Source organism: Carcharodon carcharias, chromosome 4, assembly GCF_017639515.1.
Source record: "Carcharodon carcharias isolate sCarCar2 chromosome 4, sCarCar2.pri, whole genome shotgun sequence".
Classification (NCBI taxonomy): domain Eukaryota; kingdom Metazoa; phylum Chordata; class Chondrichthyes; order Lamniformes; family Lamnidae; genus Carcharodon; species Carcharodon carcharias.
The window spans coordinates 52,079,513-52,104,337 of record NC_054470.1 but is presented as its reverse complement, the minus strand read 5'-3'; the positions used below and the strand labels follow the sequence as shown (position 1 = coordinate 52,104,337).

The window sequence follows — 24,825 nt, the reverse complement described above, 5'->3', positions numbered from 1 at the left end:
GGGGCATGAACAGGGTGGATAGGGAGCAGCTGGCTTGCTTTTATCCTCCCCTTACTATGCATGTGGACCACCTGAAGATGAAAAAAGGTTCAAACACTTGGGTGACAGACATTAAATTGCCTCCTCTTTAAGACACACATTATGCCCTCATGGCCAACCCTAGCCCTTGTGAAATTCATAATGCTCAGACGCCTTATGGCTGCAATAGAGACAATTGCAGGTTGAGCAACGATCAAGGTTGTAGGTTCGATTGCCAGGGCAATAATGTGGCTAAGAGGGGAAGAACTTTGGTAACTTGAGGTGGCAAGATGCTCCCACTTATTGTGAGCCTGGCAGATGTACACTCGGAAAGTCGGAAACGCAATTGGCAGACAAGCGCACGCGAGCTCAGACTATGGACGCATGGTATGAAAACACTGCCATATGACAGAGAACGCATGGAGTTGTACAATATTGACCCTTCTTCATGTGTGAACACATCTCTCCTTGTACACTACACTTTCACCTTTCAAGATTGCAGATGAGGCAGGAGAACATTTCTGTCTCAATTTTACACAGCCAAGAATAAACATGACATAACACTGCAAAGCATGTGAACAAGGCTCCTTCCACAAGCATACTTGTCATTAAGATCTGAAAAGAGGGCACATACTGTGGTGATATGGAAGCAAACTATGTAAATGGGAGGCCCGTGATAGCAACATGTGTGATAAGTAGGGGGAGGCACCATGGTATCATAGCTGATTGAAAGCAACACAACTCATCATAAAAAGGAGGCATACGCAAGAGGAGGTCTGAAATGCGTGCAATTCTATTTACATTTGTGAACATTATATAGATGTTAGGAACACCGCCTCCACTGTTGTACTCCCAAATTTTACTAATTTTCCTAACCTTATTGCTACGTCTCGGTGCATCCTCGACATCCACAGTGGAGGTGGAGGCAGCCTGCTGACTGCTGCACCCAGTTGTCTGTGATGACTTTGGCAGGCATCTTCTGGAGGGCCGAGACCTGAAGGACCCCAGGCTGCTTTGGGTGCCCTGATGTGGGGCAGATGGAAGTTCCTTGTCCTGTGGAGCTGGAGGTGATGGAGTCACAAGAAGAGGGGATTGGGATCGGCTGGATACACCTGAGTCACCTGAGTGGATGGCCCTGGGCTTCCATCTGCTGATCCTCCTTCCTAGTGATGAAATGGTTGACTTACTCTGGCGGCATAGTTGAGATCATTCATTTTCTTTCTGCACAGAGTGCCTGACCTCTTCTGTGCAGCGTTAGCACCGACAACCACTGCCACCAGCTGGATTGGCGAGCTTGATGGACCTCCTGCGGCCAGTATGGGTTGAGGGCATTGCGGCAGGCCTCGACTACGTCCAAAAGGCATTCCGGTGAAGTGACACTGAATCTGAGGGCTGCCGTGTTTTGATTTTCAGGGCCATGTCTTCTGTGGAGCAGTCATGGGCTACAGACATTGAGAATGCTGTGCGCAGATGCACTTTAAATATGGCATCTGGAGTGAGGAAGCTGTGAGCTCACGGTAGGGTGAGCAAATCAGAGGCCATCTACCAGCGATCCAGCATGTTTCCTATGCATGCATATTTAATGAGGCAAGAAGCAGACGAGTCTTGAAAACCCGCCATGATGGCCAGTGTGTAAAATGATTTTCATGCCTGCTACCGTGCTGAAGGAAAAATCCGGCCCTCTAACTCTGCTTGGGTACAGTTTGTGAAGAAAGAGCAGATTTATTAACATTAAAGATGTTTTTTGTCTAGTAACGTTTCTTGAAGTAAATGCAGTTCATTTTACACTATTATCCGAAGCCAAAGTTACCCCACAATGTCTAGAATTTTTTATAATTGACTGCAAGAATATTCATTGAATGCATTGCCTAATTTAGTAGTGGACATAGACTCAATGGTAGCCTTTAAAAGGAAATTGGATAAATAATTAATGGAAAAAAATTACAGGAATATGGGGAAAAAAGCAGGGGAATGGGACTTAGTGGATTGCTTTTCAAGTAAGTGGATTGCTTTTCAAGTAATTTAAGCTTGCTCTGCATATATGTAAATGCATGAAGCATGGGAAATGAAGTCGGTGAATAGCAGGCACAAATAGCAACAAGAGAATATGATGTGGTGACAAGAGATCTAATTCAACAAAAGGCAAGACTGTGCACTAAATATTCCTGGATACAAAGTGTTCAAGATAGGTAAGGAAAGAAAGGAGAGGTGTTGCAGTATTGATTAAGGATAAGATTATAGTGTTGGAAGAGAGGATGTCCTAGAGCGGTCAAGGACAGAATTTATTTGGTTAGAGCTAAGAAACAATAGAGGAACCATTACTGTACTGGGTTTATTCTATAGGCCACCATCATTACTGGGAAAGATATAGAGGAGCAAATTAACAGGAAAATTACAAAGAGGGGCAAAAACTATAGAATAATATTAATGGGAGACTTTTACTATCCCAGTCTTTATTTGGATAATTATCGTGTAAAGGTCAGAGAGGGGTAGAGTTTCTGAAGTGTGTTCAGGAGAATTTTCTTGATTGATATATTTCCAGCACAACAAGGAAGAATGCGCTGCTGGATCCTGTTCTAGGGAATGAGCTGGGTCAAGTGGATTAAGTAAGGTCAGGGAACTTTTACCGAGTAGTGATTGTAGTATCGTAAGGTTAAGTTAACCATGGAAAAGGGGAAGGACCAATCCAAAGTAAGAATACAAAATTGGGGGAGACTGAAGTTTAGTGGAGTGGGAACCAATCTGTCCAAGGTAAGTTGGAATCAAAGATTGCCTGACAAAACTGGAATGGAACAATGGATTGCCTTTAAAGAGGAGATGGTTCAGGTACAGTTGGGGCTCATTCCCACAAGGGAATCAAAGCCAGAGTTTCCCAGATGATGAGAGAGAGGAAGAGTAAAATGAAACAGAAAAGGGGAGCATATGAGAAATGTCAGGCTGAAAATACTGAATGTAGAGGGTTCAGAGGGGAAATGAAAAAGATCAGAGGCCAAGAGAAGAGACTGACAAGTAACATAAAAGGGAATCCAAAAGTTTTCAATAGGCATACAAATAGTAAAAGGCTGGTAAAAGGAAAGTGGGGCCGACTAGGGTATATTAGTGAGACTTGGCCTTCAAAATAGAATGGACCTCTTGTTGGGATCATCAGGTGATTGGCTGTCATGCCCCACTGGCCAAATGCTGCTTGCTGGGAAAATCTACTCCATTGCTTGTATAAACTGTACGAATTCCTGGAAACAGTGCATCATTATCAAGATTTGGTATTTGGTACTGAATTAATGTCCTGAATCTAAACAATGGAAGAAAATTTGAATAAGGTCAATAATTGGGCCTGGGGATCACAACCCATTGAGCTTGAAGTCTATCCTTTCCGGCCTGAGAATGTTGATCAGCATCCCAGGAACACTTGCAGACGTGACCATGGTTGATGTCTCAGCTTCCATTACAGCACAAGCAGAAGTCACTCAACATCCAAGTATTGAAGTGGATGCTCAGACTGAGGTCATGAAATCTTAGCTTTTTGCTTCAAAGGCTCAGGCTGCAACCATCCTGGCTGTGGATACCAGTGCTCAAAGGGGTTTTCAACATGTAAGAACAGTCCAGCAATTTGTGCACCATCAAATGACTGAGGTGGCTGAGGAGAAACAATCACACTGGAACACAAACCTGCTGTGCACTCTCAGGATTACAGCATTCGTTCTCCAACAGCTGCCACTCCATCAGTGATCTTGCTGTTGCCTGTCAGCCACCAAGCCCAGCCTGCTGTTGCTAATGCCAAGGTTGTGCAATCCAAAGCTGGGTCTTCTTGGCCAGAGCTGCTCAAGGATGCCTTGCAGGATCTCCCATAACAGAGGAGTGGGGAAAGGGGTGGGACTGTTGCACAATGGACATTTTGGGTTGTGTTCATGAGAACCATAATCAAATGTGATTGTGGACAGCTTGGCCAGAACAGAGATATACTAATTGCTTCCTCCTCTTCCTCCTGCTGCTTTTGAGTTGCCTACCATATGCCTGGTGGCATGGGATTTGCACCAGTGAAGGCCATATTGTAAAGGATGCATCAGATCACCATAAATCGGGTTCCAGCAAATACTGGAGGGCATCTCCAGACTGATCCAAGCAGCTAATCTGGTGTTGAACCACCCTAATGGTCTGCTGTATGATGTTTTGCGTGGCAGCATGACTCTCGTTACAAATATGCTTGCCAGATGTGGTTGGGTTGAGGATTGGAGTTATGAGCCAGTGGTAAAGCAGGTTGTTGCCCAATAGCCATCCGCTGGTTTGATGTGATGGCTGAAAGACTGAAGCAAGTGTGTACTTTTGCAGAATGAAATCATTATGACTGCCGCTAGGATAGCAGGCATTCACATACATGATGTGCTGAGCATGGTTACACACCAACCATATGTTGAGCAAGTGATAATCTTTACAGATGCAGTACATCTCAGCATTGAGATGTGGTTCCTGCAAAGCTACATGTGTGCATTTGAAGTCATCCTGCACTATAGGGAAGCCTTCTATCCTGGCAAAGCCTCAAGCATGCCCTGCCTCCTCCTCGGAGAAAACACAATGACGTGTTTTGCTACATTATAATAATGAATCACTACTTTTTTAAAAAGCGCTTAATTAGCTAAAAAGCATTTTATGATTCCCCAATGGTGCTGTATAAATGCAAGTTCTTTCTTTCTGATTTGATAAAGGAAAGATAGAAATTAATTTAAAATTTAGTTCTTTATAATTTTTCTTTCATCATAAAAGGCTTGCACACGAAACAGATATTTTAAAAGTGTATGCAAACTAATCTAAGTAGTGGAAAAGTGGCAGTGAGAAGTGGCATTAAATAAATACGTTACTGAAGCACCATTAACAACACTGTCCTCTCTACTACTCTGTCACCACTCTGATATAATAGTGGAAGACAAATTGGGATTTGTTTTGCCTGTCGCCTGCTTCAGCCTAGAAGGAGCCTGACTCACACAAATTCATAGTAATGGTCACTTTCACAGTCGCAGGCAGTGCAATCCTTGCCCTATTCTGAGGCTGCAGGTCTGGTTGCAAGAGATGGCAAGAGTTTTCTGAGCACCTCCTTCGTAAAGCATAGACAATGCACACATTGCTCCTGGCTCAGTTGGAGGTAAGAGAAGTGTTCCTGGGAGAACTTAGGTAGACAAGGCCTCCTTTGCTTCTCTTCCTTCTCTCCCTCCTTCAGTGAACAGCTTGTCCTCTTCTTTGCTGCCTCTGTTCTGTCATTCTATCCCTCATGTTGCAGTCCAAGGGAGAGTACAAATAAAGCACCCATGACAGGGAGCAAATGGTCTGACCAGAACCCTTGCAGTTACTCCCTAGATCTTCTCTACATATGCCACCACTCAACTTCACTAAGCAGCCTCCAGGCAATTCCTTAACTCAACAGAGCTAGCAGAAATTAATCAGCAACTAACCTCAGAATAATTGATGATCTCTTTAAATTGTGCTGGTGGGAACGAGTCCTTTCTACTGCTGAGCACATCCTCAGTTCTGTGTGTTTAAGAGAAGGTTTTAGTTTGAACAGCAATGTTGAAAATGGTAGCACTGGCATCAAATCAGCATTAGGCTAATGTCACAGCCAGCCTGCTCTGCATACATCCAATGCACATTCCTAAAGCCTGTGCTAATGACCTCCACAAGATGACGTTCAGGCTGTGCCACATTGGAAATGAGTGCTTGCAGTGTGGATGCCAATTTAGTACTAAAACAATACCTATGATGTAGAAACTGTGGGAGCCAAGGAGTCCAAATTTGAAGGAAACAACTTTTGGTAACACCAAATACTTTTGCAGTGATAGAAGTCAGCCTTGGATCAGTAGCAGCACAAAATTCAGAAGGGGGAGGAGGGTGATGTAGTGGCAATTTCACTGGACTAGTAATCCAGAGGCCCAGGCTAATGCTCTGAGCTCATGGGTTCAAATCCTACCACAGCAACTTGTGGAATTTAAACTCAGTTAATTAATCTGAAATTGAAAGTTAGCCTCAACTATCATTGATTATTTAAAAACACAACTTGTTCACTCGTGCCCTTTAGAAATCTGCCATCCTTACCTGGTCAGACCAACCAACAATGCGATTGACTCTTAACTGGCCTAGCAAGCCACTCAGTTGAAAGGCAGGTAGGCCTGGGCAACAAATGCTGGCCTTGCCATCAATATCCACATCCCATGAAAGAATAAAACAAAAGTTGAAGATCTGAGCCCCACTTTAGAACAAAAAATTAGCTCTCTAGTGTCCTGACAATATTTATACTTCAACCAACAAATTGACTGACGTGTTTTTCTACATTAAAACAGTGTCAATGCTTTTCTTAAAAAGTACTTAATTAGCTAAAAAGCATTTTATGAGTCCCCAATGGTGCTGTATAAATGCAAGTTCTTTCTTTCTGATTTGGTAAAGGAAAGATAGAAATTAATTTAAAATTTAATTCTGTATAATTTTTCTTTCATTGTAAAAGGTTTGCGCACAAAACAGTTTATTTTAAAATTGTATGCAAAATAATGTAAGCAGTGCAAATGGGAAAAATTGGCAGTGAGAAGTGGCATTAAATCAATATGTTATTGGAGCACCATTAACAAGAATGAGGACTTCAAAGAGGAGTTTAGTTTATAGGGAGCTGTGAAGTACAGAGCACTCTGCTCAGGATCACTTAGAAGGTAACATCTAATGTGAGGTTGAGCATTTTTTAGCCTTTGTATTTTGAAATTAAAATACATAACCTAGAATACAGTTTCTGTCTGTCTAACTTATTGGTCAGTGGGTTGATTTGGTGGGTGGAGCCAGGTGCGCGCAGAGGCACAATTGACACGTATGGCTGCAAATGGGTGGTGGTGGTAGCATGGATGGTGGGGCCGTGGAGTTGGTGGAGAAAAAGAACAATGGAAGGTAAAGGGAGCTCAACACCAAAGTTACACTGGCTGGATGGGTGGAAAGCAATGGCATGGGAGGAATGGTTGGTGCCAGCAGGGTGTGATGATGGGGTATGATTGTCGCCAAGAAAAACAGAAAGGTAGAGAAGCCCAACAACAAAGTTATCTTGTCTGGAGAGTTGGTGTTGGTGTGGGTGGAAAATCACATGGGAGGGGAGAGTTGGCATGGAAGTGGGCAGGGGGCTTGTCATGGGTGTGAAAATGGCATTGGGGACAGAGCATGAGTTGGTGAGATGGGGATGGAATGAAAATAGCGGCATGGAATGGGGATGACATGGGAAGAGCAAAATAGTAAGAGGTTAGGATGGCATGGGAGGATTGAGAAGGAGGAGACGCCATCAGAGGAATGGCAGGGGAAGAGGGATGGCAGTGGAACTGCCTCAGGAAGGTATGCCTCCCTGCAAACACCCCTCCATTCCTGATTCACTTTGTGGTTTGGCACAGCCTTGTGTTTAGTTTGGGCATAACAGATCATATTGATTTTTAATTAGTTGACTTTCAAGATGTCAGTTGGGGATCTGCTACCTATGAAGGAGCGGAGTGGGGTCAGGATCAATAAGGAAATGTGTGGGATGGAGATGACATGAGAGAGAGAGAGCATGTGAAGGATGTGATGGGGATATCATTTGAGGGAGTGGGTGGCATGAGAAGAATGGAATGGCATGGGATAGGAATGGAGTGGGTCGAGTGGGTTGGCTTTGGAGCAGTGGCATGGGAAATATGGAATGGTATTAGATAGGAATGGCATGGGATGGAGAGGATGATCCTGGAGGGGTGACATGGGAATGAGGAATGGCATACAATGGAGATGGCATGGAAAAATGGGATGGCATGGAAAGGAGACATGAATGTGATGATGGAGTTTGTTACGTATACTAATTTGATGGTAAGTGATTCAGAGATCTCTGCTGATGTACAATATAATGTAGCTGTACTGGCCTTTAATAAATATTGATAAAATTTTGCATCACAGATAGAGAACACCGCACTGTATATTATGCTGCTAAAGACACAAAATAAATACTGTACAGTAAGGCTGAATAATGTTCTCCAAGGCTGTCTAATTTGGGCCAAGTTTTTCAATTTGAAAAATCTAAATTTGATCCAATTTCAATTTAAAAATGCAGGAAGAAAGGCTACGTTATAATAACAACTTACAAAATGAATATGTTTTAATTCTAAAAATACTTAGGCATTTAAAAAAGCATTTAGAAATATAAAGACCTCAATACATTTGTGATTAGTTTGATCTTTTGATCACAGCATATATTTCTATGGGCAGAATTTTACATTCAGCATGCGAGCACATGCCCAACACCGCGGAATGTAAAATGACACGTGATGACGTCAAGCGTACGTCCCAACGTCACCGCACACCATCATGATATTTCGCTAGGCGGGTGCGCGATGAGGTCGGAGGCACGCCCACCATTAATTAATGGGCTAGTTAAGACCCTTTAGGCACCAATTGTATGTCATTTTACGCAGAATGTGTGATTTTCAGGGTGTTGCACGGGCGCAACGGGCAAGCGGGTAGGCCACATTTTCAAAAACCTTGTCCACTGACGGGTTAAGAGGAGGAGTGGGCTCGCTAATGCGAGTCATTTGTACTTTAGCTTACAACTTGCTGCTGCTTGCTTGTGAGAACAGGACAATTTCATTTCGCTTCAGAGTTGCTTTAACAGAAATAAGAGGCTTCAGTGCAGGACTCCAGAGGAGTCATACCACTTGTGGCCTTTCAGGTATCAGACAGCCTTCTCTTACCCTGGGAATGGGGATTGTGGTCTCCGCTGGAGGGTGGAAAAGAGGACCAGAAGTGGGAGGAGGCCAGGTGCCCCTTTTCAGCCTCCAGGGGAGCGACCTATGAGGGCAGGCGCAGGCACAAGGGGCACAGGGCCAACAGGAAGTGCAATGCGGAAGGGGCCACAGAAGACGTCACTTTCCTGCTGCCAGGGTTTACAGCGATGCAGCTATGTCAAAATGTCTGATGTGCATTGCCGAAGAAGGCTCTGCCTCTCAATGGAGACAGTGACTTCCATCTGTCAGATGACTGGCCCTGAGATCAACTCCAACAGTGTGGGTGGACACCCCGTGCCAGCCGCGCTGAAGGTCACTTTGACCCTCAACTTCTATGGCTCCGGCTCTTTCCAGGGGTCAGTGGGTGATCTTTGTGGAGTCTCCCTATCAGCTGTCCACAGTTGTGTCAAGCTGGCAACAGATGCTCTGTTCAGGCGTGCATTGACTTTCGTTCACTACTGCACGGACAAGGCCAGCCAGGCAGAGCGAGCCAGAGGCTTTGCCACGATTGCTGGGTTCCCCTGTGTCTAGGGTGCAATAGACTGCACACATATGGCCATCAAGGCCAGCAGATCAGCCTTCGTCAACAGGAAGGAATTCCACTCCATGAACGTGCAGATAGTGGGTGACCACAGGATGCAGATTCTGCAAGTCTGTGCAAGGTACCCAGGCAGCTCCCATGACGCTTACATCCTGAGACACTCCCAGATGCCGAGGCTCTTCAGTGCTCCACCTTGGCTGCCTGCTGGGCAACAAGGGCTATCCTCTCAAAAGGTGGTTCATGACAGTTCTCTGCCATCCAAGAACAGAAGGCTTATGTCGTCTCCTGAAAGGACAGAGGAGCATTGATTAGTCCACCCAGTACCTGAATTGCCATTGCAGCCTAGCCAACCCCATCTGAGGAACACCTCGCAGGGCTCAGCCGATTCGTGACCCTGAAGCCGCAAGACACTCATTCCTGGCAGCCAGGGCTCACCCCTTGCCCAGATGCTGCCTTATCGACATTTGCCACTCACACTCTAAATTACCTAAGCCAACACGGTACTCACCCTTCCTGACCGCAGGCGATCATTGAAGCACTTACGGCACTGCACCCATGTGAGCCTCACCGCATCTTGGGAGCTCACCCTGGGTGTCACCACTTCACCAGCATTTTTGATGAGGTGGGATAGTCTCCTCTTCCCATCCCTGGGGAGAAGTATATCTCTGCGTGCTGCCATCTCCTCCAGGAAGGTAGTGAGACACTCGCTGGAAAAACGTGGGGCCGACTGGCCCACTGACCTCCCCTCCCGCCTGCCGTGTTCAGCACTGAAGTGCTCCATGCCGAGGTTCCTCCGAGTCACTGGCAGCCGTCGCATGGCTGCTGCGGCCGTTTTTGAAACGGCTGCCGGGTTGCCCTTGAACCCGGCGAACATTGAGCTCCCGCCCCCACCCGCCCTTTCTCGTTGTTGCCGCTGTCATGTATTACGCTGGGCAGGCCTTAATTGGCCCGCCTGCGTGAAGTGGCAGTGTGCAGCCGATCGCAGGCTGCGGTCGGGTTACCGACTGCCCCCACCCGCTCCCACTGAGCCCGCCCAACGCATATAAAATTCTGGTCTATGTTTCTGAGGCTGTGAGCAAAAATATCCTGCCTAAGCCCCCAAACCACACTCGTGGAAAAATGGCAGCAATAGGAAATTTCTTTGTCACTGATAAATTTTCAGAGAAGCTGCGATGTAGTTTGTGATTATAATCTTTGGCACCAGATCTCAAAGGTGTTCATTGCCTAGCATTAACCCCCCAAAAAATCTTGACAAAACCGCATTTTAATAATGTCACCCATACTATATGATTTAATTATAGATCATGATTCTCAAGTAACCTACTTATCAGTTCTTTAATATAAGCTAACAGATTTCCCCTGTTGTTGCTTACAGTAAGTTGGAGGGAACTTTGAATGCTGTTTTGGCAGTACAGGGGAAGGGTCTAGGATTGGCAGTACTAGAGGAAAATGGAGCATAATACTGTGGTTATGGAGCACCAATATCGAATAATTTGTTGCAAAAAGAGGGTCATAAAGGGTCAGAGTTTCAATAGGAGACCTTGGAGCATGGATGCGCACGGAGACCAAAATATTTCAGTAGCACTAATACAGGGACAACACTAAGAGCACCAGTCGTGGCTGTGGCTTTGTTGGGGAGCAAGAAAGTGGACACTGGTGCACTGTGAATGAAAACAGTTGTCAAATCAGCACCCAGAAAGAAAAAGCAGTTAAATTTAATTTGCACATTATCACACCAATATGATATTCTGAAACATTTTACAACTGCTGAACTACTTTTGAAGTGCAGTCACTGTTATAATGTAGGCTAACAAGACAGCTATTTTGTATGCACTAAAGGAGTGAGATGAATGACCAGTTAATTTTTTGGTGTCGATTGAGAGATGAACATTGGCCAGAAAGCAGGAAAAAGCTCAGCTTTTCTGTGAATAGTATTATGGGATTTTTTAATGTTCACCTGAAAAAGTAGGATGAACACTAAAATAAAAAGTAGATTAAAATAAGTAATCTGATAGATTGTACCTTTGCCAATATAGCATAGCCTCTATACTCCGCTGACTGTCAGCTTAGATTATTTGCACAAGTCCTGGAATGAGATTAATAGGTGCTTCATAAAAGGAACAAAGGTTAGGTCCCAAGCCCTGAGAGAGTGTGACCTCAGTACAAAACTTATTGGATGCAATTTTCACAGGAATTGGGTATATCTTATTGATTAAATTAATGAATTATTGTCAATGTACAAGCACCTAAGCCACAAATACATAAATGTCAGGTCCACTCTTTGGATTAAGATTTATTTAGAAAATAAACTTATTTAATATGTAAGCTGAGTTTATTGGTAGAGGGTAGTATGGCTCTCTGCAATAAAACTGATGCATCTGTTCATTTGTGCACACAGGAGGATGGGAGTGCTATTGTCCTGGTAATTCATGGTGGTCAAGTACTTTGTGGCATATTGGGCTGTACTATTAGTGCATGTGTGTGAAATCATTTCATCCATATATGTGGCATTAAGACTGACACTAAAAAACATACTCCACAGTTGATGTCCAATGGCAGAGCATAAACTTGCATTTATTTTATGAGGCAGTTCTTTTTTGTCTGATTGCTCCATCATTTTAACTGAATTTTACATTTTACATTTTAAGTAATTTGCAACAAGGCAATTTAACTGCACACTGCCTGCAATGGATACAAGTGTTAGCAGATGAAGACAACAGTATTTGGCATTTGACAACGGTGTCAACAGTAACAAAATCAAGCTTGGGTACAAACATTGATGTCTAGTTGTAAATTTTTTATCCTTTTAGAGGTAGTTTGAGCTCTTTTGAAAGGTGGAAAAGTAACTTATTTATTTGGAAAAAAGGACAGGTAAGACTCCTTGGAGTAACAAAAAAACATTTGAATTTCGTGTTCCTAATTTCCAAGTTTGTTGCACTTTTTTTTCAAAACAGTATCTCTCGGCCCTGTGCAGTACCTACTGAGGAACCCATACACAAAAGCAGTTCATGTTCAAGCTGGGATATTTTCTTTGACCTATAGACCTGTGACTTTCTGCCCAATCACTTTAATGGGATGTTAACTCATAACTGGTGGCATGGATATGACGGGCCAAACAGCAGCCTCCTGTGCTGTAACCGTTCTATGAATCTATGGTGACTGTGGAAATGGAAAAGCCCCCAGCTTAACGGTTTAGAGTAGTTTGGTGTTTCTTTGTTGTTCTGTTGTACACTTCTCTCTCTTCATTCCAGAAGAGTCAAATTTACATAATCATTTCGTTACTTCAACATCTGAATAACTGCACCCTGATCCATTTTCTTCTGTTTCCTTAGAGCCCAATATGCAGACGTCTGAGGCTGGTTCAGACACCACATCAACAGTGACTTTGCAGACCTCAGTGGCAGGACAGCAGGCAGTGCAGGCCCAAGTGGTACAACAAGTACCCGTTCAGCAGCAGGTAAGTCTTCCATCTGGAATGCCAAAGATGATATGGAGGGAGGGTTTCAGATTCCTGGATCACTGGGACCGTTTCTGGGGAAGGTGGGACCTGTACAAGCGGGACGGTCTACATCTGAACCAGAGCGGGACTAACATCCTTGCGGGTGGGTTTGCTAGTGCTGTTGGGAGGAGTTTAAACTAATTTGGCAGAGGGAGGGGACACAGAATGTTAGCAGAATAGGGACAAATCATAATACAGTAAAACAATCAAGTCAGAGGGAGTACAGCTGCAATAAGCTTCAAGGGAGCAAGTCAAGGCTGGATGGCCTCTACTTTAATGCCAGGTAAAACGGATGAGTTAAGGGTGAGAATTCCCATGTGGAATTGTGATATATTAGCCATCACTGAGATGTGGTTGAGGGAAGGGCAGGATTGGCAGCTCAACATTCCCGGATATAGAATCTCCAGGGGTGGGGGTAAAAGAGGAGGAGGCGTTGCATTATTAGTTAAGGAGTCAGTTACTGCAGTAAGGAGAGATGATATCTTGGAGGGGGCATCAAATGAAGCTTTGTGGGTAGACCTTAGGAATAAAAAAGGGGCAACCACATTATTAGGTATTTGTTATACACCCCCAGATAGTCAGTGGGAAATTGAGGAGCAATTATGTGCAGAATTTGTGGAGCTGTGTAAAAACAATAACAATAGGGTAATTATATTAGGTGATTTCAACTTTCCCAACATTAATTGGGATAGACATAGTGTTAAGGGCTTGGACAGAGTGGATTTCTTGAAATGTATACAGGAGAACCTTTTAGGTCAAAATGTAGAGGGTCCAACAAGGGACGGTGCATTGCTGGACCTAATTCTGGAGAATGAAGCTGGACAGGTGGCTGAGGTGATGGTGGGTGAGCATTTTAGTGATAGCGACCGCAACATGATACAGTTTAAGTTTGTTATGGACAAAGAAATCGACAAGTGCAAACAAATGTTTTGGATTGGGGGAGAGTGGATTTTAGTAAAATAAGGCAGGATTTGGCCAAGGTAGACTGGGAACAGTTACTTGTGGGGAAATCTACAGAGGAACAGTGGGGCCTGTTCAAAAAGGAAATGGGGAGGGTACAGGCTCAACATGTTCCCTCCAGGGTGATAGGAAGGAGTAATAAGCCCAGAGAACCATGGATGCCCAGAGATATTCAGGTTATGATGAGAAGGAAAAGAGGCTTTTAGCAGGTACAAGGTAAGCAAATCAGCAGAAGCATTAGTGGAGTACAGACAGTGCAGGGTGGAGCTTAAGAAAGCAATTAGGAGAGCAAAGAGGGGATATGTGAAAGCTCTGGCTGGTAAAAGGGAAAATCCCAAGATATTCTATAAGTATATCAATGGGAAGAGGATAACCAGGGAAAGACTAGGGCCCACAAGGGACCAATCTATGGGCAGAGCCAGAGGACATCACTAGAGTGTTGAATGAATACTTCATGTCCATCTTCACCCAAGAGAATGAGGATGAAGGTATCGAACTTAAGCAAATTGATATAGGGAGTGACAAGGTGTTGGCAGGCTTAAAAGTGGACAAATCTCCAGGTCCAGATGATTTGTGTCCCAGACTGCTGAGGGAGGCAAGGGAGGAGATCGCAGGGGCATTGACCCAAATTTTTAATTCCTGTGTGGCCAAGGGGGAGGTGCCAGAGGACTGAAGAACAGCTAATGTGGTTCCGCTATTTAAGAAAGGTTGTAGAGATAAGCCAGGGAACTACAGGCCAGTGAGTCTCACGTCAGTGGTAGGGAAACTTGTAGAAAATTCTGAAGGAGAGTATCTATCTCCACTTGGAGAGGCAAGGTTTGATCAGGGATAAGTCAGCATGGCTTTGTCAGAGGGAGGTCATGCCTAACAAATATGATTGAATTTTTTGAGGAGGTGACCAGGTATGTAGATGAGGGTAGTGTAGAGGGTGGTGGTGTGTGTGTGTCAGTTTCACCTTTGACTTCTGAGTGGTCCGAATCGCTCCCACTCCCTGGGTTCTAGACCTTGGACTTATTTGGGGGTTGCGACAAAGTACAGCAGACAACTGGTTTTGGTGCAAGGAAAAAAAAACTGGTTTTATTGAAGTCACAAATGAACTTATAACTTTAGGATTACACTGAGATTATACAGACCTACAAAGTACACTTAGTTAAGAATGGGCAACGCGTGGCATAACCAGGGAAAATCATGCTACTAACCCCCTTACTCTTGTCCCACCCCCAAAATCTAACTAAATTGAACGAGAAGAGGTCAGGGATCATGCTCACCAACCAGGGTTCCTTGATAGTTCGAAATCTAGCCAGGTAAGCCGGTTGCAGTTTTGGGGTGCGCTCTTTGTGTCCTCTGGGGCCTGCCATCCCCACGTGGTCCTGGTCTGTAGAATCTGCGAAGGTTCTTCAGTTGGTTGGAGGGTGTGGTTGTGGGAGGTCGACCTTCGTGGAGGGCTGCGGTTGCAGCCTTGTTGTCTTCGGTTGAGCCTGCCACCCCGTGCCCCTTGCCATTATGTTGCCTGCGGGCTTGCAAACTTCCAGATCTCCTTCCTCTGCTTGGCTCAGCTACCTCTCCCTGCTGAAACTCTGCTTCAACCGCTCCAAAAGCTGCTAACCGCACCCCCCCCCCCCCCCCCCCCCCCCCCCCGCCCCCCGTTTCCTTCGTAACTGGTGGCCCAGTTATACTGTTTTGTGAATTTCTTATCTCAATTCAAATCAAGGTTAGTTCTTTGTCTGATTTTGGTGGGCTTCTTCAGGTGATTGTTGTCTCGTTGTTTTTAATAGGGGTCGCATGATGTTTATCGTTGTCTTCCTGTCCCCGTAACTAATCTTGAAATGAAAGCCATTGTATATGTGAAAGTATTGATAGGTTCGCATAATTACATTGATTGCTGTCTTCCTGTCTTAGCAATTAATAGCGATTATTTATGCAAGATTTTGATGGGCTTTAGTTTCGTGTAAGATGAAGTCTTTCTCTGGGTTGATTGTTTTAAAGGAGAGAATGCGTATTCTGTCTCCTCTCATTGTCTGGTTTCAGGCACCAATCCACACTGCACTCAACAAGCCCGGGCATGTCCAGTCCCAGGCCTTCATGGGCCTAGCTTCCTGTTTGCAGGGTTCTACACTTAACTCAGCAATTGGTTCCTCTGCCATAAAAGTCCAAAAATCATATCCTTATTGATGATATGAAAAAATGTGAGAATTTTGAGAACCCTTTAGTATTGCAGTTGATGTAGTTTATATGGATTTCAGCAAAGTCTTTGACAAGGTCCCACTTGGGAGACTTTTAAAGAAGGCAAAGGCACATGGGATACAGGGTAATTTGATAAGGTGGATTCAAAATTGGCTTAGTTGTAGGAGGCAGAGGGTGATGACAGAAGGATGTTTTAATGATGGAAGCCAGTGTCCTGTGGCGTACCACAGTGATCTATACTAGGTCCCCTATTATTTGTTATTTATATAAACGACATAGATGACTATGTGGGGGGTAGGATTAGTAAGTTTGCGGATGACACAAAGATTGAGCGTGTGGTTAACAGTGAGGTTGAGTGTCTTGGGCTACAGGAAGATATAGACAGGATGGTCAAACGGGCAGATAAGTGGCAGATGGAATTTAACCCTGAAAAGTGTGAGGTGATACACTTTGGAAGGAGTAATTTGACAAGGAAGTATTCAATAAACGGCATGGCACTAAGAAGTTCTGAGGAACAAAGGGACCTTCGCGTTTGTGTCCAAGATCTCTGAAGGCAGAGGGGCATGTTAGTGGGGTGGTGAAAAAGGCATATGGGACACTTGCCTTTATCAATCTAGGCATAGATTACAAAAGTAAGGAGATCATGTTGAAGTTGTATAGAACCTTGCTGAGGCCACAGCTGGAGTACTGTGTGCAGTTCTGTTCACCACATTATAGGAAGGCTGTGATTGCACTGGAGGGGTTGCAGAGGAGATTCACCAGGATGTTGCCTGGGATGAAACACTTAAGTTACGAAGAGAGGTTGGATAGACTTGGGTTGTTTTCATTGGAGCAGAGAAGGTTGAGGGGGCGATCTGATCGAGGTGTACAAGATTATGAGGGGCATGGATAGGGTGGATAGGGAACAGCTGTTCCCCTTAGTTGAAGGGTTATTCACAAGGGGGCATAAGTTAAAGGTGAGGGGCAGGAGGTTTAGGGGGGATGTGAGGAAAACCTTTTTTTACCCAGAGGGTGGTGATGGTCTAGAATGTGCTCCCTGGGAGGGTGGTGGAGGCAGGTTGCCTCACATCCTTTAAAAAGTACCCGGAAGAGCATTTGGCACGTCATAACATTCAAGGCTAATGGGCCAAGTGCTGGTAAATGGAATTAGGTAGGTAGGTCAGGTGTTTCTCACGTGTCGGTGCAGACTCAACAGGCCGAAGGGCCTCTTCACTGTGATTCTGTGATTTCTCTCTTTTTCCTCACCACTATCCTTGTTTTGATGCTGAGAGGGAGAAATAAGTGACCTACTCCCAGATAGTCAGTAGAGCCACCATTAGTCATCCATGAGAAGGTGCAGAATAGTAGGAACAGATTCCAAACACAATTCTGTGTGGAATACACAATAATCGATATATGGCATACATGAGAACATAAAAGTACTTCACCTTTTACCTCCTCTCTCTGCAAGAACCTTCCAGCTCTTGCCTTATATTTTCTTTAATTTACTGTCTTTAGAAATGAGTTTTAATTTAGTAAAGAAATGTTTCTTTAAATTTACACACACAGGATCATATATGCCGTTGCCATTATTTTAAGATTTTTTTTCTTTCATTCATAGTGTGCCAGGTGGGACTTCCAGTTGAGCTGGTACCAGCTGAATCAGTTGTCAACTGGGAAATGAGGGCCAGTTCACCCAAAGCAGCTAGTTTGAACTGGTGGTATCACCAGGAATTTTATCAGTTGAACTGGTGATTTTATACCAGCTGGTGATTTTACCAGTTGAACTGGTTCCAGTTAAACTGGTGGTCACTTAAGGACCTCAAAAGGCTTAAGGGTGTGCAGGACACTTGATGCTTCCACCGTTCCCTGTAAAATTTCGTACAGGTCGGCAGAAGTGGGTAGGCATTTGGAAGGCCAAGCGCTGGATTTTACAAGTCCCCTCCTTGAAACCTGCTGGTGAAGGAGTACTTTTGACTTGGTACATGTATCTTAAGGTTAGGAACATAGGAACAGGAAAAGGAAATTTGTCCCCTCAAGCATGTTCTGTCATTCAATAAGACCATAGTTGACTTGTGACCTCACTCCATATTGTTCCATTTCTCTTAATATATTTAGTTAACAAAAATCTTATCAGTCTCAGACTTAAATTGAACAGTCGACTGAGCATCGTCATTTGCAGTAGAAAATTCCAACCTTCTACCACCTTTTGTGTGTAGAAGTCATTCTTAATTTCACTCCCAGAAGATCTAGCTTTAATTTTTAGACTCTGCTGCCAGTCCTAGACGACAGAACCAGTAGAAATAGTTTCTCTCTCGCTCTCTATCTGTTCTCCTAGGCCAGGATTTTTACCTTGTCGGGCAGGCAGGACAGGTGGGCCCGGGAGCGGTCGCAAAGCTGACCACCGCCCACGATCGGGCCCCGACATCGATTTCATGCCAATTAACAGCCAGCCAGCATGAAACGCGCACTGCAGCGCTCAGTGCTGCCGGGAGGAGTGCGAGCGCTGAAGTTCGCGCGTGCATGCGAGTGCACATAATAAAAGCTACCTGAGGCACAGGGAGCTGAAGATTTATAACATTAAATATAAAAAAGTTTGCAATGTTAAAAACATGTCTCATCCTGTTCTGTCACATGAGCAGGGAGATGCTATGAATGAATTTTAAACATTTTTATTTAATTTTTAATTGCTGTTGGAAACCTCATCCCACCGGTGGATGAGGTTTCCTAAAAAATAGAAAGGCCGCTTGGCCTTTTCACCATAAGGTTAGACGGGCAGCAAAAAATTTAATTCAATTAGAACTTTAATGGCCTTAATAGGCCTGTTAATTGTCAGTGCGCGCTCTGCCAACTCCCGTGCCTACCGACCAACCGAAGTATTACATGAGTGCATGATGACGTTGAGCGATCGATGTCAGGACATTTGCCCTACGTCATTGCCCGCAAATTTCTGCCCCTTAATATCTTGAAAGCTCAATCAGATCACCTCTTAACCTTCCAAATTCCAGGGAATACAATCCTGGTTTGTGTAATCTCTCCTTATAACCTATAGTGTTCAGGGATCATTGTAATAAAATACTAGATATTAGGTAAATAATACCAACCAGCTGAGAAATGTAGCATGCCATGAAATTTTTGTGTTTGGCCAGTTGTTTTTCTGCACTCCTGGAGGAAGTTTTTTTTTCTAGTATTTCTGGGATATCTGTTCAGCAGTTCTGTATTTTGAAAGGTGCATTCTGGGTCCTTTTAATGGCAATAATCCAATTTGCAACTCTGTTGAGGTTCTTGTGATTCTCATACTGAGGCTAATTTAAAATACCGAACAGGCCCATGTTGTTGGTCCACATTAAAACCTGGAATTAAGTTAGTCTCACAATGCACTAGGGATTACTTAAAATTATTTAAATGAGGCATATCTATTTCTAGTTGCAGCTGAACTTGGCAAAAATGATTTACTTTGGAGCCTGAGACTGAAGAAATTTCTGAATGCTAATTACTGGAGCTAAAAAATAATTATTGCAGGTTTTTAATTTGCTTCCGGCTTGAACTGAACTGTTGTTGTGATCGACAGAGAGAGGGCCAGTGAACCACAGGGATGTTTTTTTTCCCATCCATAGTGAGAGGTTCTGAGTACTTGGTATGGCATTTCCAATAGGCATTCCTTAGTTTGCAATTACAATGGAGGAAAAGGAGTGATGCCATATAGAGGAAAGGAGAGTCAGCAGCATATGAGGAAGATGGATCCTGCAAAGTATTAAACTCACAATTTGCAGCCAGGTCATGGAGATCCAGTGAATATCTCATTGAGGGGCCCTGCATGAGAAGATAATGTTCCATCAAACAGGCAAAAGAAGAGCTGTGTGTTTAACTAGATGAAGATCTGCAGCTAAGATCTTCTGCCTGGGCTGCTCTGCCTGTGGTTGTGACAGTGATATCTACACTTGATTTATATGCACTTGATCATTTCAAGCACTCAGGATCTTTGCAATATTACTCGATGTGTTGTCTAGACATGCATTTGTCAGGTAGCTGCCACACTGTTCAGAGTGACAGTGGAATTCATAAAATTTGATATACCAGCATGATAGGGCAGATAGTTTTATCACTTGATTAATTGCAATTGAATGCAGTGGATGGTAAATCTGTGACATTGTCAGCTCTTGAAGTTAATCCCTAAATTCAATAGAGTATCCAGATTGTATGACATGACAGAATCAAACTAATTTTTCACAACAATTTCAGATTTGGTGCAAGTTGTCATTATGCTTTTGCCCTCAGGAATTTTGCCTCTCTCCTATTTTGTAATGGAAAATAACCATTCCAAGAGTTGCCAGATCAGCCGCTAAAGAGTGTAACAATTAGACGTATGTTACAATATGGCAGGTGGCAGTTGCCGGGCTGACCAAATCCCAAAGGGAAACTTGGTCAAGCTATCGCAATGATTTGCAATTTGTATTTACTATGAGAACATATGTGTCATGTGTCACTTTTGAAGATTTTAAGTATTAAATTAAAACATTTATTAACAGAAGAAAAGTAAACTTAAACGCACAAGATTACAGCTATACAGTTAAATTTATTCTTATAACCTTTCCCAAAAGATTTATACTTAGCTAGACTCACAAATAAACACCCTTTTCCAGGCAACATTCCCTATAGATTCTTAATTTATTAAAAAAATCCAATAATATTACCAGGGAGGTATCTCACAGACTTCTCTCTCGACAATGGAAATCCAAAGCTTGTAACAAAACCTTGCTTTCGGGAACAAAAACGCTTTTATGGGGTGGCTAGAGGCTGCTGACTTCACTGGTCTGTCCTCACATAGCACACTCTTCAAGATCACATGGTCACACATCCCATACAGCTTTCAATTTTTCATTAAATATGTTTTTTCACTTTCATCTTTAAACCCATTGTTCTTAACTTTCTTTGGAAGTTACCTTTCCCAGAATATAATAATATTTCATGTTGTCTTTATGGCCACTACTTTCAGGAAAAATAAACTTAATAACTTTGCTTTATTCATTCATGATCTTTGCCAGTTGTAAAACTTCCTTTTATTTCTCTTTGAAATTCAACAGCTAAAATGTCAACTTCTCATTTGTCTCCTAATGCAAATTCCTATTTATGCTGTATCTACTTGTATCCCATCTTAGCTTGTTGCACTTCAAAATGCCTGCTTTTACACCTAACCCTTTGATGATTTAAACCTGGCAGTCTGACTGTGTTCTGTTGAATTAAATTAGACACACACACACACACACATATATACCCACTGGTGCCGGCTTCATAGTATCCCACAGTAATATTTGAAAAAAATTATATTTGTCTTTAGACATGGTCTTCTACAAGTAGCCATAGAGAAAACCATCATTGTCTTAAAGTGGTGCTTATGCTACTTTAATAAATGAGGAGGGCCTTTGTAATAAGCTCCTGATTGTATGTTGTTACAATCTGATTAGGGACCATTAATATTTAAATTGAAAACAAAGCACCTGTTTTAACCAATAGAACACAAGATTTCACTTTTTTAAACAAAACAAGCTTTATTGCGTTTATAAAAAAACAAAGCACTATTAACTTAACAATATAGTTTGTAACCACATATGTTATGCATTCAGGTTTACTTCTTAGTTCCCTCAAGAATTCTCTTATAAAACACAACAATCTTAAAGCTTTGTACTTTTGTAGGGACCACCCATAAATATGTCACAGTCCTCTGGGAAATTTTCCTCACCTCCAACTATTCTGAGGCAAAACTTTCATTTACCCTATATTGACTGTTGATGCCCCAGTCCCTTGTTCTGGTGACTTTTTCAATACCTCCAAGCTAATCTGATTACATTCCTTCGCAATAAGACACTGTGAGGCCTTCTGTAGATTCTCACACTAGCATCAAACTACTGACAATCTTCCAGCTTCTGTTCCTCACAAGATTCAAACAGCTTAAGTCTCACCTGCCTTCTACGTAGTCGATGAAGTCGTTAGGGTTTTATTCTGCTTATAATGCAGGTCTGTCTAACTGTCATTTATTTTGGCTAATTTCTCTCTGAGCTACGAACCACATGAGGTCCAAACTGCAACTAAAACCCTCTCCAATAATGATGGGGAGGCGGTGGCATAGTGGTATTGTCACTGAACTTGTGTTCCAGAGATCTGGGTTTGAAATCCACCATGGCAGAAATTGGAATTAATAATCTAATGGAACCATTGCTGAATGTTGTAGAAAAACAAACTGGTTCACTACAGTCCTTTAGAGAAGGAAACCTGTTGTCCTTACACATGTTCTTCTCCAAGTAGCCATAGAGAAAACCATCTTTGTCTTAAAGTGGTACTTATGCCACTTTAATAAATCAGGAGGGTCTTTGTAATAAGCTCCTAATTGTATGTTGTTACAATCCGATTAGGGACCATTAATAGCCAATTTCATTCATTTCATGTAATATTAAGAAACAGCTCAGTGCACTGCATACAGCAAGGGCTACAGGGCCTGATAGCACACTAACTGTAGCGTTAAAGACTCATGCTGCAAAGAGACCTAGCCAGACCTCTAGTTAAACTGCTCTAGTAGAGCTAAAACACTGGCAGCTAGCCAACAAAGTGGAAAATGTCTCAGGTTTGCCCTGTCCACAGAAAGCAAGAGAAATCTAACCTGCCAGTTACTTCTTCAGCACTCTACTCTCAATCATCAGCAAAGTTTTGGAAGCTGCTGCTGACAGTGTTATCAGACAGCACTTACTCACCAATAACTTGCTCACCCATGCTTGGTTTGGGTTCCGCCATGGATAGTCAGCCCTAGATCCCATCACAGGCTAGATCTAAACTTGTAAAAGGAGCTGAATTCAGTTGAGGATGAGTGCCCTTAGCATTGAGGCAACATTTAACTGAGTCTGGCATCGAGGAGCCCTAGCAAAATTGAAGTTGGAGGGACACTCTCTACTGGCTGGGCTCATGCCTAGCAAAAAGGAAGATGATTGTGGTTGTTGGAGGCTAGTTGTCTCAGCCCCTGGACATAGCTGCAGGAGCTCCTTCAGTTAGTGTTCTGACCCAATCATATTCCGCTGTTTCACAGTGACCTTCCTTCCATAATAAGGTTATACTTAGGATGTTTCTCATAGTTGCACCATGTTCAGTTCCACTTGCAACTCCTCAAACAATGGAGCAGTTTGTACTTACGTGCAGCAAGACCTGGAGACTAGAGCTAATAAAATAGCAAGTAATGTTTGCACCAGGCAATGACTACTGCCAACAAGACAGAGTCTAAACACCACCTTGACATTCAATGACATTGCCATCCCCGAAAACAGCAAGGGAGTGCAGCTGAGGTAACTGAGTGAAGATGGGGAGTTTGGTGAAGGGAGGGAAGGAGGTGATTGTTTCCTTTTTCTATCATTCTCACCCTGTAGGAATTGCTCTGCTACAGGGAAATGTGCTATCTGTTTGATGTGTATGTGGTAAGTGAGTAAGTTCCAAGCTATCCCTAAGATTTAAAATAGTACACAGATTAGTGGCAAAGTTAATAAAATATGTAAAAAACAAAAGCAACATAGATAAGTGATTAATGTAATTAAGTAATTATTTAAAACACATTTAAGAATGGCAGTACAGGTGATGTGTCAAGGCTGCAGCATGTGGGAACTCCTGGATAATATTGTGATCCAGGGCAAACAAGTCTGCAGTAAGTGTTCACTGCTTGAAGAACTTCGGCTCAGGGTCATTGAGCTGGAGGCTGAGCTGCAGACTCTGTGACACATCAGGGAGGGGGAAAGTTACCTGGATGCTTTGTACCAAGAGGCAGTCACACCACTTAGGATAGGGTCTAGGAAAGGTGGGGGGGGTGCGGTTGTGACTGCAGATGAGACAGGAAATGGGACCCAGAGAGTGCAGGAGTGTCAACCTCTGCAATTGTCCAATAGGTTTGAGGTTCTCTCAGCTTGTTTGGATGAGAGCAGGAGCTGCAGGATGGATGGGCAAACTGACCATGCACTGTGGTACAGGAAGCCATTCAAGTGGGAGAGCAAAAAGGAACATAATGGTAGTGGGGGATAGTATAGTAAATAAGATTGACACTGTTCTCTGTAGCAAAAAGCAAGAGTCCAGATGGCTGCGTTGCCTGCCCAGTGCTAGGGTTTGGGACATCTGCTCAGGGCTAGAGAGGAACTTACAGTGGGAGGGGAAATGATCCAGTTGTCGTGGTCTCTGTAGGTAGCAATGATATAGGTAGAACCAGGAAAGATGTTCTGTGCAGAGAGTATGAGGATCTAGGCACTAAATTGAAAAGCAGAACCTCAAAGGTTATAATCTCTGGATTATTACCTGAGCCATTTGTAAATTGGCACAGGGTACATGTCATGAAGCTATTAATGTATATAATATTATTGGAAAATATTTTTATTTTAAAATAAGAGGGTTAGTCTGTGGCTGTGTCTTAATTGGATTAAAGCCAGCTTGTCTGGGTGCTTTGATGTGTACTAGTTTTGATATGTATGAACGATAGAGTGCATTTTTTGAATAGAGCATTCAAGAAGTAGGGTGAATTCTGCCACCTAGCGAGCAGAGACCAAGTATTATGTTAATTTTGCTAATAAAACTGTTACTATGAAAGGGGTTTTATTGTTATAAGAGGCTGGTCATACAATGAAAATTTACATTCAATGGGCTGTACTAGGTATAACAAGACAACCATTTTGTGTGTGTAGAGCAGAGGCAATGTGAGATCAAAAGCAACTGTGAGCCTCCAACTGTCTCCAAAGGAACCAAAATGAAAAGAACCTCATTTTGAATTTGTAAGATGAAAATGCTTTACCTGGTGTCTGGTTAAGTCTATGGGTTGCTGTTTCCTTAATGGAGATTAATTTGGGAATTTTGTTAAAAGTTATGATCGTAGT

At 43.2% G+C, this 24,825-nt stretch overlaps 1 protein-coding gene across 1 annotated transcript in view; it reads left to right on the top strand.

Annotated features, from left to right (window-relative positions):
- rfx3 (regulatory factor X, 3 (influences HLA class II expression)) overlaps positions 1-24,825 on the top strand; it is a 466,745-nt gene that overhangs the window by 222,102 nt on the left and 219,818 nt on the right. The window contains exon 6 of the mRNA XM_041185706.1: positions 12,645-12,769. Within this exon, the coding sequence (XP_041041640.1) occupies positions 12,645-12,769 (125 nt within the window). The remainder of the gene's footprint in view (positions 1-12,644; positions 12,770-24,825) is intronic.